This window comes from Aythya fuligula, chromosome 11, assembly GCF_009819795.1.
Source record: "Aythya fuligula isolate bAytFul2 chromosome 11, bAytFul2.pri, whole genome shotgun sequence".
NCBI lineage: Eukaryota > Metazoa > Chordata > Aves > Anseriformes > Anatidae > Aythya > Aythya fuligula.
Genome location: NC_045569.1, coordinates 14,061,385 through 14,077,768, shown reverse-complemented (window position 1 = coordinate 14,077,768; position 16,384 = coordinate 14,061,385). Strand labels below are relative to the sequence as shown.

The 16,384-nt window shown below is 50.1% G+C and overlaps 1 protein-coding gene across 3 annotated transcripts in view; it reads right to left on the bottom strand.

The window, feature by feature from the left end:
- The window catches only part of NTRK3 (neurotrophic receptor tyrosine kinase 3), a 191,800-nt gene that overhangs the window by 148,612 nt on the left and 26,804 nt on the right, over positions 1 to 16,384 (bottom strand). For all 3 annotated transcript variants that reach the window (XM_032195109.1, XM_032195110.1, XM_032195112.1), the window contains exon 3: positions 15,456 to 15,527. In XM_032195109.1, the coding sequence (XP_032051000.1) occupies positions 15,456 to 15,527 (72 nt within the window). The remainder of the gene's footprint in view (positions 1 to 15,455; positions 15,528 to 16,384) is intronic.

The following is a 16,384-nucleotide window of genomic DNA, read 5'->3' as shown; positions in this document are numbered from 1 at the left end:
AATAATAATGAAAACAAAAAAGATTTGTCTGATTCTTGCCCACGAATCCGGAGCTCAACCAACCATATGCAGAAAGAACAAGCCTAATTTTGTAAGTTGAACAAAAAGTTAAGTACAAACATCGTGTTAAAAATATTAACGACCGGGTTGAAGTGACAGAATTATGATTACCCAAGGCATCATCATACAATACTTAGTGGCTGTGCATTAGAAGCATCCTATTATGGCTGTTTGCACCCAGGGGTGTCACTGCCACAGCAGCTGACAGCTCCCTGCCCCTCCCTCCATCTGCCCAAGCTTGCCAAAACATAAATCTCATCAAAATCTCAAAAACATAAACCTCATCTACCTGGGAGAGCTTCATGACCCGGCAGATATCACCTCCTTGGCTGGAGGCCAGAGAGGATAAGAGTGCAAAAGCAACCTGAGAAGTACTAAAAGCAAAAGAGAAGAGGTATTTTGGGGGGCAGGCTACGCAGGGAGAAGGCAGCCACACAAAGAGAGCCTTGGGTTGACAGCAAGGTGAGAAGGAGATAATGAAATCAGGCAGCCTTTGGGGGAGCAGAGGGAGGGTGGCCGCACATGCTGGCAAAATCCCAAATCCTCCCATGTCTGTGCGAGCATCCAGACCTCCAGGAAACACAGGAGGGGGCACTTTGCATCCTCCTTCACCGAGCGCAGTCCCATCCCCATCAGCTCCCTTCCCATCAAGTCCCACCCGCCACCACATGCCCCTGCAAAACCCCGCTCCCAAATTCCGAATTTAGGAGCTGCTGCTGCAGCTCTCACACCAAAGGCTCTTCCTGAGCCTGGCAGACACCAGCCCAAGCACCCCGAGAGCACGGTGCTGCATCATTAAATTCTGGCTCTGCCTCGCATCAGACTACCCTGCTGCGTAAAGCGCCAAAAACCACAGGTTCCTTGCTTCACATGACTGAGATCCCACCATTCCTAAGGCTTTAGACAAATTGCTTCCAGCCGCCAACAAAGTTTAGGAAGGCAGCAAAAAATAGCAAGTGATGTTAAGCAGAAGAAAAACTAAAAAAAAAAAAAGTCACAAAACTCCCTCCTTTATCCACCCCGGAGCACTCGGCACCTGGGAAGTTTGCAAAGACAGATGAAAAGTAGGAGGGGAAGGAGCAGCTCGCTTCTAGAGAAAAGTGAGACAGTAAACTCCCTCCCCCTACACAGGGAGAAGAAAGAAGCGTAAAGGGGATGCAGGAGAGACAGCAAGATGTGGGAGAGAGGCAGAGATGCAGAGGAGGGAGTGAGTCTTGCTAGAATGTCCTTTCTCAAAGGTCATGTTTTGCTACATTAGGCAGAAATGTCAAGAGAAAATTGGATTCTGAAAGAGAAGAGAAAAAACAACAGGCTTTCCACGCAAATAAGGGAATCAAAAATAGCATGATCATGTTATTACAATTTAGGGCACAGAGAGATGGAGAAAGGAAGCGCCCTCACTAATGCAGGCAGCTTTGCCAGGCAGATGCGCTCCGCTTCTCTCCTCCACTCTCTGCAAACCCGCTCCTAGCGCCCACCTGCCCCAAAAAGCCACAACCCACAGCGAGGGTTTAGGGGCAGCGGAGGAGCGTCTTCACGCAGACGTCTGCTCCTGCTCTGGCAGGGCTGGCACTGCCTGATCTGACTGCAGGACAGGTCAGGAGGGATACGCCAGCAGCTCCATGTCAGGGCAGGCAGGACACAGGCAGGGAGGAGCGCGTTCGTCACCCAACAGACACACCAGACACCTTAAAATGTCAGCAAGGCCCTCGTAAAATGGCCCCTGGTATCAATGTGGAGACAGAAATACATCGTTTAGGTTGCAAAGGCAAACACTGGAAAGGTCAGGAATGCCAGGACCGGGTGTGCAGGTGCAAAGGGTCCATCCACCGACTGCACAGACACGGAGCTGCTGCAGAAAAACATCCCTGCACGGCCCCGATCTCTCCCCAGAATAGATCCATCCCCTGCGCCGGATGGGGCAGGTTTCCTGGGGAAAATAGCGTGTGATTATGTAATTAGAGACGGTATCGCAGTACATGCACACGAGGAGATTAAATTACAGCTCCGCGGGTGAACGAAGCTCTGGCATTTTGTAACTCCTCTTCGGCACTCGCAAGGTTCCCACCGTGCTCTAACCCCAGCCATGCACACCAAGCTTCCCAGTGTTTGTAAGGCATAGGAGAGGAGGATTGGGGAAGAGCAAGACCTTCCCCATCAAGGACTAGCCCTCTCCCACCTCCAGCTGCTCACACTGCTTGGGAGGCCAGAAATCCATTATCACTTCCATGTCCCCACCATTTCCAGTGACCTGAGACCACCACCTTCCACTCTTCACTCTCCAGCCACCCCCAAACACTCCTCATCCCCAAACTCCTCATCCACGCCCAAATCTCTTATGATCTTCCCACCCTCCACATCCTCCCATTCCATCCCCAGTGTCCCAATAAGAGCTGCCCCCCACATCTCCCCCCAAAAATCCTCTACCAAACTTCTCCCTCCAAATGGATCAAGAGATCCTACGTGAGACCCTAGAGAAATAAATTTGGGTGCCACAAGGCTGGAAAGTGTGGGTGTCACATGAAACTCAGGCAAGTTACCTGGGAACACTGTAGAAGTCTCCAAGCAATACCAGAGGGATTTCTTTTCCTTTATTTTTAATTCAATTCAGTTTTGGCACACTTGTATGGGAAGAGCAAAATTAAGTCTTTCCTGCAATGCCTGCTCCTTGATGAGCAGTGTTCCCCCCTCCACAGGAGGGATGCAGGTGCTGGGACAGAAGCATCACCAGTGTTTTCTGGCTTGAGCCAAGCAGCCCATTTCCCCCATCTACCACCTGAACAGATTTTATTTGAAACTTGAAAGGAATCATTAAAAAAAAAAAAAAAAAAAATGCCTTCAGCCAGGAGCAGACACCCAACACAGAAAACTTCAGCCTGAGCAATTAAAATTTGGCAGTTGCAGGGAAGTGGAAGCAGTCGTGGAGCAGAGCGTGCCAGACAACCTTTCTAACAGGCTGTGCATCAGCTCCACCTGTAATAAAATCTGGCACATCACGAGCCGAGGAGACGCAGGGGGAGAGGAGCAAAACGCCTTCCCCACGTATTTCAAGGCGGCAAGCACGAGCGTGCCTCGGGACGGAGCTGCCATCAGCACTCCCGTAACGCCGTCAAGCTGCTGCTTTGCCGTGGGACGTGTTCTCCATCACTCACAAGACACTGCTTTCCCCAGGGCAGCCTGTGTAGAAAGAGCTGCCAGGGGGCTTTTTGCCTCCCGAGGAGGTCTCAAAGCTGCAGGGAGGGGCATGAAAGAGGGACCTGGACCCACACAGCCCGGAGCAAGGGGACTTTCCTGAAAGTGGAAGCAGCGTGTTCTTCTTTTCCCTCAATTACCCAGCTGCCAAAAGAGTTCCCACTATTAAAGCCATTTTTATTCAGCTAAATTAAGCCGGATGCCTCATTAATGACACCAACAAGCAAGAGCCCCTGTAATTAAACTGTAAGCTATATTATATGGTTCAGCCCGACGCAGTGGCAGAAACGCTGCTGGGGAGGGACTCTCCTCGCCTGTCCCTCCTCCACTCGCCCTTATTTTCAACCTGACACATTTTCTCCTGCATGGGACAAGTCTTCCACGTATTTTAATAACACAGTGCTGCTCTGGAAGTCCTGATTGCAGGATTCACTGCGCGGAGCAGCTGGGGTTGGAGGAACTCAAGCAACAGCCTGGCACACATTCGAGGTGAAAAGTACCCCCTCAGCTGCCCTCCCCAGCACGGGATGTGCCAGTGGCACCGCACCTGACTGCTTTGGTCCCTCCCGTGCCCTGGACACCCTATCCAGCACAGCGGGTGCTTCCCGTCATCTCACAGCTCACTGGGGATTTGGCTCAGTACTGGTGGCTGCAGGAGAGGACAAGGCTGGCAGCTGGAGGTATAGGGGTAGCTACATCCAGGCTTCATCTCTGCAGCAAGTAAGGCACTGAAGCTGGGTTTGAAACAGCAAAACACTGGAGTCATTCTGGGGCTTACTCATCTCTGACAGACGACTCCGGTGACCTCTAAAAGCAGTGCCACATGCCCCTCCTGCCCTCTCCATCACTCTCCCTCCCTTCCCTGCGTAGTAAGCAGCTTTGTTCATTAAGGAAAAAAAAAAAAAAAAAAAAAAAAACAAACCAAAAAACTGTCCTTTCTTAATGAATGTGCTAAAATTACCCCAGCAAGTCCCAGAAGCAGTGGAAGTATGGTCTCACCACAAATCAGGCTCTACAGACATTGGGCTTAATTGAGATCTCTGACAGCTGAGTGCCAAGCCCCAGCAGGACACACCTGAGGCAGCGCCTGTGGAAGTGCCAGACGATGCCAAGCACACCCAGAAAGTGGGGATAGGCAGGGCAGGAACTGCCCAGGCTCCAGACACAGAGGAGTAAAAAAGCTTCCAAGGCTCAATCTTCCCTTGGGAGCTCAGACACCACAACTCCCTCCTTGCTGAAGTCCACGGCACTGTGCCACACTCCATGAGGCACCTGAACTCACATGGTGCATCCCATCACATCATCTCATTCACCCCAAATTACATCTCATTCTAAGACTAGAGCCAGAATTTGCAACAGTCTCCCAAGCTCAAAGCCTCCTGCGTCAGAGGAGAGTGGAAGACCCTCGTCACGGAGGCAAGGAGAAACCCTGCCACCCCAAGCCCGTGTCCCTCCCCGCCTCCTGCTTACAAGCCCGTGATTTGCAAACCCCGAACGTCACTGAAACAGGATCGAAGGAGGTGGAGAGGGGCTGGTCCTCTGCATTGTTCTTTAAACAATAGCATTAAAAAGCAGAAGTAGCAGAGCAGGGCGAGGGCGTGCGGCACCACGCCTCCGCCGCAGCTCCGCGGCACATCTGCCTCGCCTCTCACCGCCCCTGCCAGCACCGCCAGCCCTCTCCTGCTGCTGCCTCCAGCCCAGACTAAGCACTTTAAAGGCCATCCCTGACCCTGTGATGCCTCCACACCCTCCAAGTCATCTCGTCAGAGGGATGTCCCAGCTGCATTCAGCTTTGTTTGGAGGCACCATCCCTCGGAGCTCGTTGTTGCGCACGGTTTTGGTTCAGCGCGCGGTGCAGATGGGAGCAGCCACCAGATGTGGGTAATAACATCCCCATGCTCTGAGGCGGATCAGATGCAGGGATCCAGCCCTCCCAACTACATTTGTTGTGTGCTGTTTACACTTGCTCTTCTCCGCAGACATCTGGGCTCTCCCAGGACTCGAGGAAAGGTTAAAAGCTAGGTCAGCCCTGCAGTCGCTTTCCCTCTGCCTGCCAGCTTCCCCGCAGGGCAGAGTCCAGCAGCAGCCACAAAACCTGCCAGGCTCCCGCTCAAGGAAAAGAAAATTAGCATGCAACAGGCAACAACCCTTCCCCCTGGCTGTCCTCCTGCCACCGAGATATCCTCAGGGATGCTCTGACCCCACCCTGCTTCTTTTCTCCCAGCCTATAGTCCTCCTAGGCCTGGAACATAACTCTACAGTGGGTTTCTCTCCTGCTTTGACACACAGAAATAATATTGGAGATTCGTACTGATTGAGAAAAAAGGGTTGCCAGCCAACAGCTCCAGCAAGGGGCTGGGTTTATCCTGCCTGCTTGCTTCACGTTGCGTGTTTCTTCAAGACAGAAACAGCAAGCGACGGGGGAATGCCTCCTACTCACAAGTTTCCAGCAGGCCCAGAGCAAACCAGACGGCTGCAGGAGAGAAAAACCACCCCGCTGCGCTGAGACACGGCACAAGGAGACGGCACAGGATGGAAAACCCTTAACGGGCATTTCCCAGAGAGGGGCTGGGACAGCAGCAAGGGCCCTTCAGATCCTCTGAAGAAAGGAAGGGGTACAAAAATTAATACAATCACACACCTATATCTCCCAGCAACAGCAAAACAACAGGGCATAAGGCGGGCTAAGCTCTCGGCAGACACCGCTAAATGGTTTCCAATTAATTAACTGATTACATGATAGAACAGAAGGGGATTCAAGTGAGAGCTGTTGACCTTTAAGAATAATTAATATCATCAGGATCGCAAAACTTGTCCAAGAAAAATAATTAGGAAGATTCTAATATTGCCTCCAAAGCCAGGCTGAAGGGGAAGAGGAAGGTTCTGGTTAATTTGCAAGCACATTTCCCAAGTATTTCCTAGCAAACCCATTTCTCCTTTATATTTACTTACTATAGAACTGATACAGGCATATTTTCCTCTCCCATTAAACCCCCCTCTTCTCTCCAGACCCCTTTTTCCATCATTTTTCCATACCTCACCCCTTGGCCACATGGATCCAGCATGGAAAAAGGGCTGGAGAGGCCCAAAGCCTGCTGTGCAGGAGGCACAGCAGTGAGCTGCCCGGGGAAGGCCTCACGAATACCCTGCAAAGATTTTGCACAAGCAGCCAACATTTCTTGCAAGGGAAGCATGAAAAAAAAATCCACAGCCTTGGAACGAAACCCACCTTCACAGCAAATAAATAAGTTTCCTTTGCTGCTTATTACCGTTCAAACTTCTGCGGCTTGACACTTCACTAAATTATAGATAAAAGGAAAAATGGTCTTCCTGGGCTCGGGAAAGGCGGCGGCTGCCAAAGAGCCGTGTTTACAGCAGCTAATGAAAAGAGAGCTGCCATTAGCCCCCGGCATTCACCCACCTCCCTGCTGGGGGCGGCGAGGTGCCCGTGTCCTCCCATCTCCTGGGAGCAGAGGCTGCACTCTGCGAGGGCGCAGAGCTGGGGAAACGGGGCTGTGCTCATGGGGGGAGGACAGGGTGCAGGGCTGGGGACCACGATCCTCCAAGGGGACCACGCTCCTCCACAGGGACCACGCTGTCTGCCAGCAGATCTGGCAGCTGCCTCTCTCCGTGCCGTGCAGAGGCTCCTGGTCGCAGCAGGAGGTGAGGCTGAGACGCTCTCGCTGCACCCCATCAGCCAAACCCTCAGCCTAGCAGACAGACAGCGCTGAGCAGAGAGCTGCCTCGCTCCAGGCTGCTGCTTCCCCCCGGGGATCCATGGGGAGCAGGTGCCTGAGAGCACACCTGAGCACGGACGTAGCGTTTTGGGGTAGAAATGCTCTTTTTTTGCAGTTGCTGAGCGCACACACAGGGGAGAATTGCGCTGAGCGGAGACTTGCCGACAGCTACACCTGAGCCTTGGTGTGATGCACCTTGTCGTGGCTCCAGGCACACCTAGCAAAGGGCAGCAGGGGGCTGTTGGTGGCTAAAGGCAGCCAGCAAAACTTATTACAGTGCTCACTCAGCCGTGCCAAAAGCAGAAACATGTTTTGTCCTTGGCAATTAGCTCTGTCAAAAAAAAAAAAAAAACGCACTAGAATATCTTTCACGTTCTTCTCAACACATCTTGTACTTAAAGAGAAATACCTTTCCTCCACCCTTTATCTACAAATGTTGGTCACTGTCAGTATTTTTAAATGAAAAACATAATTACCACGAAGCACAGAGTGCTTCAGACTGCAGCAGGCATTCCTTCATTATTCTGCGATAGCAAATTGCCCACAATTATCAACAGGCACAACTGGATAAAACAAACATTTAACCAAGCCCTGTGAGCTGCAGCGAGGCTGGGTGAGCTCAGCCCCAGCCAGCTGCCGGGTAGCGGTGCTGCAGGATGATTCCACTCCTGCTGCAGAACAACGCCGGTGCCAGGAGCCACTGCAGTTCAGAAAGTTTATATTGCATCTGTCAAGCAGGCGTCTCGGCAGCCTCGCTTCACATGAGGGAGGGACAGAAGGATAAGGGTGGCACTGGTGAAGGAACCAGGCTGGGCTCTCCTCAGTGGACTCACACCGGGTTGTTTTACATTGCCACTGTTCCCCTCGCTGCCCTGGGGCTGGCAAGGGAGGGAGGGGATGCGAGGGAAAAGGAAGAGGAGGCAGAGAGGCCATGCGCCAGGTTGGGGCTGAGTGGGAGGCGGGGAAGCCAGGAGGCTGAAGCTGGGAGGCCTGAAAAGCTGGAGGCTGGGAGGCAGAAAGGCCCGGTTAGAGGCAGAAAAGCCCAGACACGGGCTGGAGGCTTGAAGCAGCAAGGCTCAGCCATGAGCAGGAGGATCAGGGTAGGAAGGCAGGAGGCCGGGGATGGAGGCTGGAGGAGCGGAGGGCGGCGAGGCTGGCCCTGTCCGTGGTGCTGAAGCAAGGCCACACGGAGCACGCTGCCCGGGGAGGCCGTGCAGGTACATGGCCTCACGGCTCCCCACACAGCAGAGGATATCCAACACACTCCCTGTTCAACCCAAGGGTCAGATCTGTCCCCCCCAGCTTCCATCCTCCGGTCACCCCCAGCTCCTGGCAGACAGACCTCGCGATCCTACAGGCGGCCTCATCAACATCCCAGCCTCTCGCACCCAATAATTCACAGCTCATTCCTTCACCAATACAAGGAGGGGGGGGGGGCTGGTGGGAAACTTCCCCCCTCCCTACGTTTTTCTAATAAAGTTTTATAATTCCAATAAAACACACGACTGCCTAACTTATGACATTTAAATTCTTGCCTAGTCACACACCATCATGAATTAATGTCCCATCATTCATGCCCTGTCGTGTCTTATTGCTCAAATAACATATGATTTGAATGTTTCTATTTTTCTGCCCTGGTGCTTATTGCCTGTACATCAAAAATGGAAAGTCATCCCTGCAATCAGCCTGTTAGGAAACCAGTATCATGGAAAGAGAAATCCCAGGTGAGATCGTTTGTGTGGTCATGCAGCTTTCACTCATCCTGCTGTGACTGTTCTCTCCTTCTCCCAGCAGCTTCCCATGCCCTCGGGTCCTATCTGGAGAAAGTCCTCCTCCCTGTGCAGTAACTCTTACATTGGCCCAGGCAAATAAGACATATCTTATACCACATCTAATCAGCTGAGCCCCAGCATTTGGGGAGAAAGCAAAAGGAACAGCCAGAGGAGGTTTCTTGAGCACCTCCATTCTGCAGGGACCCCAGGAACAAAATCTGGTCATTGTCACTCCCAAGTCACCTGGGATCAGCTCATTCTGTGCAGCTGGTTTTCTCTTCTGAGAGATCAAAAGAGATGGGGTGAGGTTTAACTACAACAACTACATCTCTGCCTCAGGATTGCATCCAAGAGGAATTTTTGGCATCTCTTTGAAGGGAAGCTCACAACAAGACGTGTCAGGCTATTGTTGCACAACAAGGACTATGTGACAGAGAATGAGCACCTCCCCCCAAAAAATGTACATTTAGAGTTCACTTTTTACCCCATCCTGAAATACTTTGCCCCAAACCTGAAATAAGGCTTGTAAAGAGACCAGAGAAAATCCCCATAACAAGAAACATCTGGGCAACCTCTTTCAGAACATCCCCAACATCATCTGCAGCCTTTTTAAAGGGAAGAAAGGTAAAACAGAAACATTCCAGAAATGCAGTTTCCCCTTTCACACATCTGCCAGAAGACAACTGGTCAATCTTCAGAAAGGGAAATAAATGCCACCGCCACACAACACAACTAGAAACAACATTTCAACATCTCAAAGGAAGGAAGGAGAGCCAAAGCCAGAGTAATATCCTGAGAGCCCAGGTACTAGAGCGATGGGCACAACATAAGAATCTGAGCAGGCAACAAATATTTGTGATAGCATTACTATAACTCATCTTACATTGCAAACACATCCCACAATTCAAGGCTGGATATCACTAGAAAGCATACCAGGTGTTAGGCTTGCAAACAGATTGAATAAAAGTAGAGGAAGCAAATGTTGTTATTCCAGGTGGAGAATCAAGGCAGGATAAATCCTACCCAAGGATGCGCAGTACTTGAGTTAGAAAGTTTCTTTCTCAGGTCCCATTAGAGTGTATAGTACACAAACTCACTGTTCCACCTCCTATTATAATGCAATAAACCTCGTCCACAGCTCACTGAAGCAGCCTGCAGTCAGAAATCCTATACCCAGCCCTCCGAACACAGGTCAAACGATTTCAACCCAGCCTGAAGGAAAGCCACAGTCCTGCAGGGATCTGGGCTCTCCTCTGGCGTTGCATAGAATGCCTGATATAACGCAGAACCTGCCTCTGCTGCTGCAGGAAAATGAGGAGCTGCAGTTACCTGCTTATCAGTCACCTGCGGTAACAGCTGGGAATAAACACGCCATCAAACCCACCGCTGGCAATTAGCATAGCTCTGAGCTCATCCAGGGTACAGAGCAGGCAGGGAGTCAGACAGGAAAGTTTATGGAAGCAGAGGAGACGCTGCTGTTTATTTTAGTGACTGCACTATAAGTGAGCCCATCATTTTATAGAAGAAGTAGAGAGACATGGGGGAAAACGCCTCCAAGTAAATCACAGCACGGAGGCTTGCTCCAGGAAGGCATTCGGGCAGTAACATCTTTAGAGTGCAAGTTGGAATCAGATGGTAACCAGACTGTCTGCTTGGTAAGGAATAACGAAGGAACATTCAGCTAACAGAAGTGAAAGGCTATTTAATTTTTTCTCATATTACTTTTTTTTTTTTTTTGCCTACAGTCATGGGGAAAAAAAAAAAAAATGTTTCCTATTTAGTCCTCTGCAAACGCAAAATATAACACAATAAATTATCAAGGAGCTGGTTTAGTTAAACACATTTTACTTCATACTCCCAGAGAGCTAAGAGCTCACATATAGTCATTTACTGTGCCCCAGCTGATACGCAGGCCTTGTTAGACTGCAGTAGCTCAAGAGTACAGAAAGGAAATCATAAACAATTAACACATGACAGTTTGGATTAGGAGGAGACTGCCAAGATGAATACGAGAGCAGCGTAGTGATGAAAGGACAGAACATGGAGAAGTCATCAGGAAGACAGAGAAAGGGTAATCGTACATCCAGAACCAAGCGATGGATTGCAAGCAGCCAAGGGTGTGGAGTTGTTTACAGGAGGAGAGTAAAAAAGAGAGAATTTAACTCTGCCTCCTATCCACGAGTGGCTCTTTTAGAGGCAGGCAATAGATCATTAAACACAAAGCACGGAAAACGACCCTCAAGCCATGACTGAGAGGGAACGGTGCTATACTTGCAATGATTCAAAGTCTGATATTTTGTTTATTTCTTTATTTAGTGTAAGATCTCGATCGAGCTCCCAGACGCACAGAGCTAGGAAGGTGAACCTTGCCAGCCTTGCAAATCTGTTGCCTGCAGCCCTCGCAAGCAGGCGGGCCTCAGCTGCTGGAAGGCTTCAAGTGCTGTCCCAAAACAGCACTGAAGAACATACAGAGAAACCTGCCAACCCTGAGCCGCCTCAGCCACCTCAATTTTCAGGGGACAGAGCTCAGTTTCTTTCTCAAAGCCTAAAACCATGAACACCCCTGGGAAGTCCTGTGTCAAAGCCCCAGACTACTTCTCCCACCAGGGCACCAGGTCCATGTGATGCTGCACAGCTGCAGGAGCCCAGCCATGACACCAAGGCCAACTCCACCCTCAAAGCAGCAGAGGGTTGTCAAAGGAAAAAAATATATATATATATAAATATACACACATACACACCACTAGCAGTATGACACAGATGAAAACTTCTGGAGATCAGAGGGCCATCTAACCACATGATACTCCAAAAACAAGTGCAGCCTGCACAAAATACTCCCGAAGCCCACTCTGGCTGTACTCGAGGACTCCATTTTTAAGATGCTTGGGTGAAGACCGGAGGAGAAAGCTCTGTCCTCAATGCCATCATGCTCTGGCAGGCAGCACTGAGTGCTCTTTGACAGAAGCTGTGTCTTGGCCAGCCCACAAACCAATTTAGAGCATGTATAAACCTCCAAAGATAGCTTAAGAAGGGCTTCTAAATGCAAGCAGAAATGGCAATTATTAATTTCCTAAATAGAATCTGACTACTTAAGCTTTATTTAAAAGTGTGCCTGTCTCTATAATTACACAGCCTTAATTTGTTTTCTTTACTCCACAATAAATAAATAAGGTGCACACAATTACCCTCTGCAAACACAAGCCCGTGCCTCCTGGCTGGCTGGCCTCGCGTGCTGCTGCCCAGGAAAGCATTCAGAAGGGATCAGCCTCTTCAGGACCTCTTTCCCGGCACAGGGACACTCAGACACTGCAAACAAGTTGAATTAAATTGGCCAAACTGTTCCAGTGTTACTTACTAGGAGGACAGGCAGAGTAAGAGTATGTAGGACTTTTTCCTTAATGAGCTGTGCTGCATATAGTGACATAGTAAGTATGCATTTAGATTGTTTATGTCTCAAATTTAGGAACTATATCATCCTAAAGCCTCCCTGTACATCTCAAGCCAAAGACTGAGGCTTTCTGTCATCACTAAATACCTCCTACGCTCTTCTGCACAGCCTACTATCACTAATTTACACTGATCTGGGCTACGAGGACTTGGTTTTCCACAACCTAGACCTGCAGGTCCTCACATCCAGTGCATGGCGTTCCCCAGGACCCTTCCCATATTAGCCAAAAGACTGTCAAAGCTACATAGAAATAGGAACAGGAACCTGTCAATGCAACTTAGCCCAGAAAAAAAAAAAATCCAGATGTAAACTGGATGACCTTCAGTTTACATTAGATCCGCATCCACCCCATTTAACATCCAAGCAGTGCTTGTTCTAGAAGAAATCAATGGCCTCAGCCCAAGTGCCAGCAGAAGAGGTAAATCCACATTAAAACCCAGCTATATTTTGGATTAATTGTGTCTAACAGTGATCGGTTTCACAGCACTAATGTTTGGACAAGCCGTGAAGCCTTAGCGCTGCTCATTCAAGGAAAAGGATCCAAAGCTATTTCTGTGTATACACCTCTGGCTCCCTGTCACCAATTCTGGCTCCTCTACCAATTCGATTTGTTCAGCTTACATCTTATATCTGTACAGCTGATTTCAAACCTTAAAGGTCAGGAACAACCCTACCAGCCTGCACTCGGGAGCACGTGGAAATCTACCACTTAGGCAGATGAATGCTGAAAACCCCTTCATGGTTTTTCCACTGGTCCCCCCTGACTTTGCAATGGGGAAGGGGGAATAAACAAACACACACACTGAACCTCATCCAGAACCATTATTTTAAACCCCCACAAACCCGAGCTTCTGCAATTACAGCAGGGATAAGTGATCTGCTTGTGATTGCACAGCTGGGGTCTGAAGACAAGTGCGTGCACTGAGGAAGGACCAGAAATAGAAGCTTCTGGGAGAAGGCAGAGAGATCTGGCCCATCTGAGGGGAGGAAGCCTTGATGAGAGGCACTGGGAAAAAAAGTCACTTCAGCAGGAGCCTGGGATTCAACCTAGGATGGGGAAGGATAGGGGGAAACAGCTACTGAGTCCTTGTCATTTGTACAAAAGCTTCGTATGGAAAAATGCCTGCTGTGGTTCAGACCCAGCTTGCAGCACCCCACAAGGTCCAGCCCAGTGCTGGTCCACTTTGACAGTAAAGCCTCTGTGTTGTTTGTTGGACACGTTTGGAGTCTATAGGCTCAACTCCGCCTGCACCCCTCCAAACACTCACAGCAGTAACCCCACAAGCCTCAAGCCCAGCATCCCACAACCCATCCAGCACCGCCACCAGCAGACAACCACCCCATAAGGGGACTGGAACAGCATCCCTCGATCCTCTCAGCTACTGCACCAGTTAAAGCAGCCTGAGACATACAGCAGGGTGACATTTCCATTAATCCTTTTATCCCTGGCACCTGCGTGCAGTGGTTGCAGAGAACACCAGGACCTCAGCGAGCTGACACCAAGCTGAGCAGCAGCTGGAGGGCAGCCGAGGAGGTGCCCCAATGTGCTTGCATGGTCCCATGGGCACACAGGGGGCCCCAGGTGGCACCATAGACTCAGGGTTGGAGAGCCCCAGGAAAAGGAAGCCAGCACCATGCCCCAAAGGGCTCGAGGGAGCCAAAATCCCTGCAAGACCCAGGTCTCCACCCCCAGAGACTGAGCACCCGCCACCAGGAGCAGCCACTTTGCAAATATTCACACACCAGGACCACGTTGTCGAGTGCCAGCACCAGCATCAAAACCCACTGGCAAGCACCAACCCAATAATGCACTTACTTGCCTCGAGCTTCAAAAGGCAAGGAAAGAAAGATGTTAAGAACATGATCAATCTTACACGGCTCAAGCAGTAAACAAACACATATTTCATCACAACATACCAACCTCAGCTCCTGACACAAGATGGATATGTTTCTTTTTTTTTCCCCCATCTCAAAAGTAATATCAAAAGACGAAAACAAACGTTTGCTGAAAGAACAGCAACAGTTGCATGTGCACACACTTAACGACACGTTCAGACTCCAAACGAGTGTACATCTTTCTAATCTCCTATGATAACCAAACTAATTTCATCAGGAGTCAAATGTTATTCATTTTTGTCTGTTATATGCATAAACAGCAACAGCACAATTGACAAACTATCCCCCAAAAATCAATTGCGAGATGTATTTTAGAGAGAACGTTTCCCAGTAACAAACATCAACAGAAAATGCAAAACAAATGCCGCAATCAAAATAATAAAGCATGGAAATGGGGAAAATCCCAGCGTTCCGCGTCAAGGAGGTTTTATTATAACGAAATATGCACTTTTTAAACTCAAAATGGCCCCATGTTTGTTTGCAATGCCCTTAACCATTCATGCCCTTTGGTACTGCAGATCTCCTATTTAGCAAGTACTTTACCGTCACTTAGCAACTGTAACTGCTTTTCAAAAAAAAAAAAAAAAAAAAAAAAAAAAAAAGCTTGGGGGGTTTTCAGTTTACTTCACCTCCAAGCAGACATCAAAAAGACAAACATACCCGGCCCTGCAGGTCGTGTCCACCTCCCCTGACCAGTAACACCCCATGCTGGTGACCCCATGCAGCCACACGCTGCCATTTTTCCCCCACTAATGTCTGTTTCTAAAAAGCAGGGAGATGCTTTTTAGATGCTCTTCATCCAGCCCATCAGCTCACGCCCAAGGCTGTGGGCTTCTCACCAACCCTTTTTCACCCCACTTTTTTCTTTTCTTTTTTAAAATCTTTATCAGAGCCAAGAAGTGGTTGATCTCGGACAGGGTTGCTTTGACAAGGTATTTTAAGCCCAGGAAGCACCATCCATGCTTGCCCAAAATCCAGGGTCTGTTTATCACCTTCGGAAAAGCAAATATATGACCAGAGAAGAAATCAGTGCCTTTGGGCTTCAAACTTGAGCAAATTCCCTGGGACACCGTACCTGATGGCTAACAGTGCCCCAGGAGCTGGGCACTTGTGCAACACCCCACAAAAACACTGCTCCTGCCCTTTGGCACAAAACCTCCCCATCCCATGCTCATGGCAGATGCCAGCTTACAAACCCAATAATTAGGGGCAGAGTTGGCAATGTAAAGGCTACCTCCCAGCCCTGTCCCCTCCAGCATCCTCCCTCCTGCTGCTTTGGGGTGTTGTGGCCACAGCCTCGCTGCAGGAGCAGCAGGGATGGGGACAGGGACGGGAGCAGAGCACACTCACATGTAGCGCAGGTGAGGGTTCTTCGCAAAGGCCCGGGGCTGGATATTTCGTAGTCCTGAGTTCCTGATTGTCCTGGAAAGAGATTTGAGAGAGCAGCAATGGAATCGAGGCTGAAGCCTGCTCTGAAGCCTCACGCTGTGAGTGCCAGAGGCAGCGCCCCAGTGCTGGGAGCCCTCTGGGGACACACATCTCATCCCAGCCAAGTGCAGAGGAAATTGGGCTTTGCAGTTTTGTCTGACATGGTGGCCACATAACTGAGCATCTGCTGGGCAACTCCCTTCCCCCTGCTCCACCAGTACAAGCTGGGGCAGCCCCCAGCACCTCCCACTGCTCCCAGTCTCCACCAACAGCACTGCCTGCTCCCCCCCCCCAGCAAACCCAGCCCCAGGGAAAACCCCTCTGCGTGGAGCCCAGGAGGAAGAGGTGAGCGTAGTGCTCAGGAGTTGTGGACATCAGAGGGGGATCCTCTTCCCATCCTGTTCTGAGGAACCAGGATTTATCAAATACCTGCTGCAGACAAAAATATTGTGGCTGGTTTTGGGGTTCTTAGGTGAGAGGAGAGCAGCAGGCAGCCTGCCTGCAAGGTGTGTGTTAAGTGTATGGATTAATGAGGTACAGTTACTGAGTGCTGACAAATAAACACCTTTCCTCCTGCATGTGGGCACCCTGGACATAAGCTTCCAACAAAACCTATTAGCACCCCATGATTAATCCGGAGCAGCACCGTGCGTCCCAAGGGAGCAGCACCCAATGGAGCCCATGGTGCTCCCAGATCCAGGAGGGGGATTTAAGAGACAAGGGGATACCCAGGCTTCCCAAGCACCTAGCAAACCACTGCTGTCTCACAGACCTCAGTTTCCCCACCCGTGATGGGCAAGAAGAGGCTCTCCCGACACCGGGGGGCTGTGCAGGGAGACACCATTCCCTTA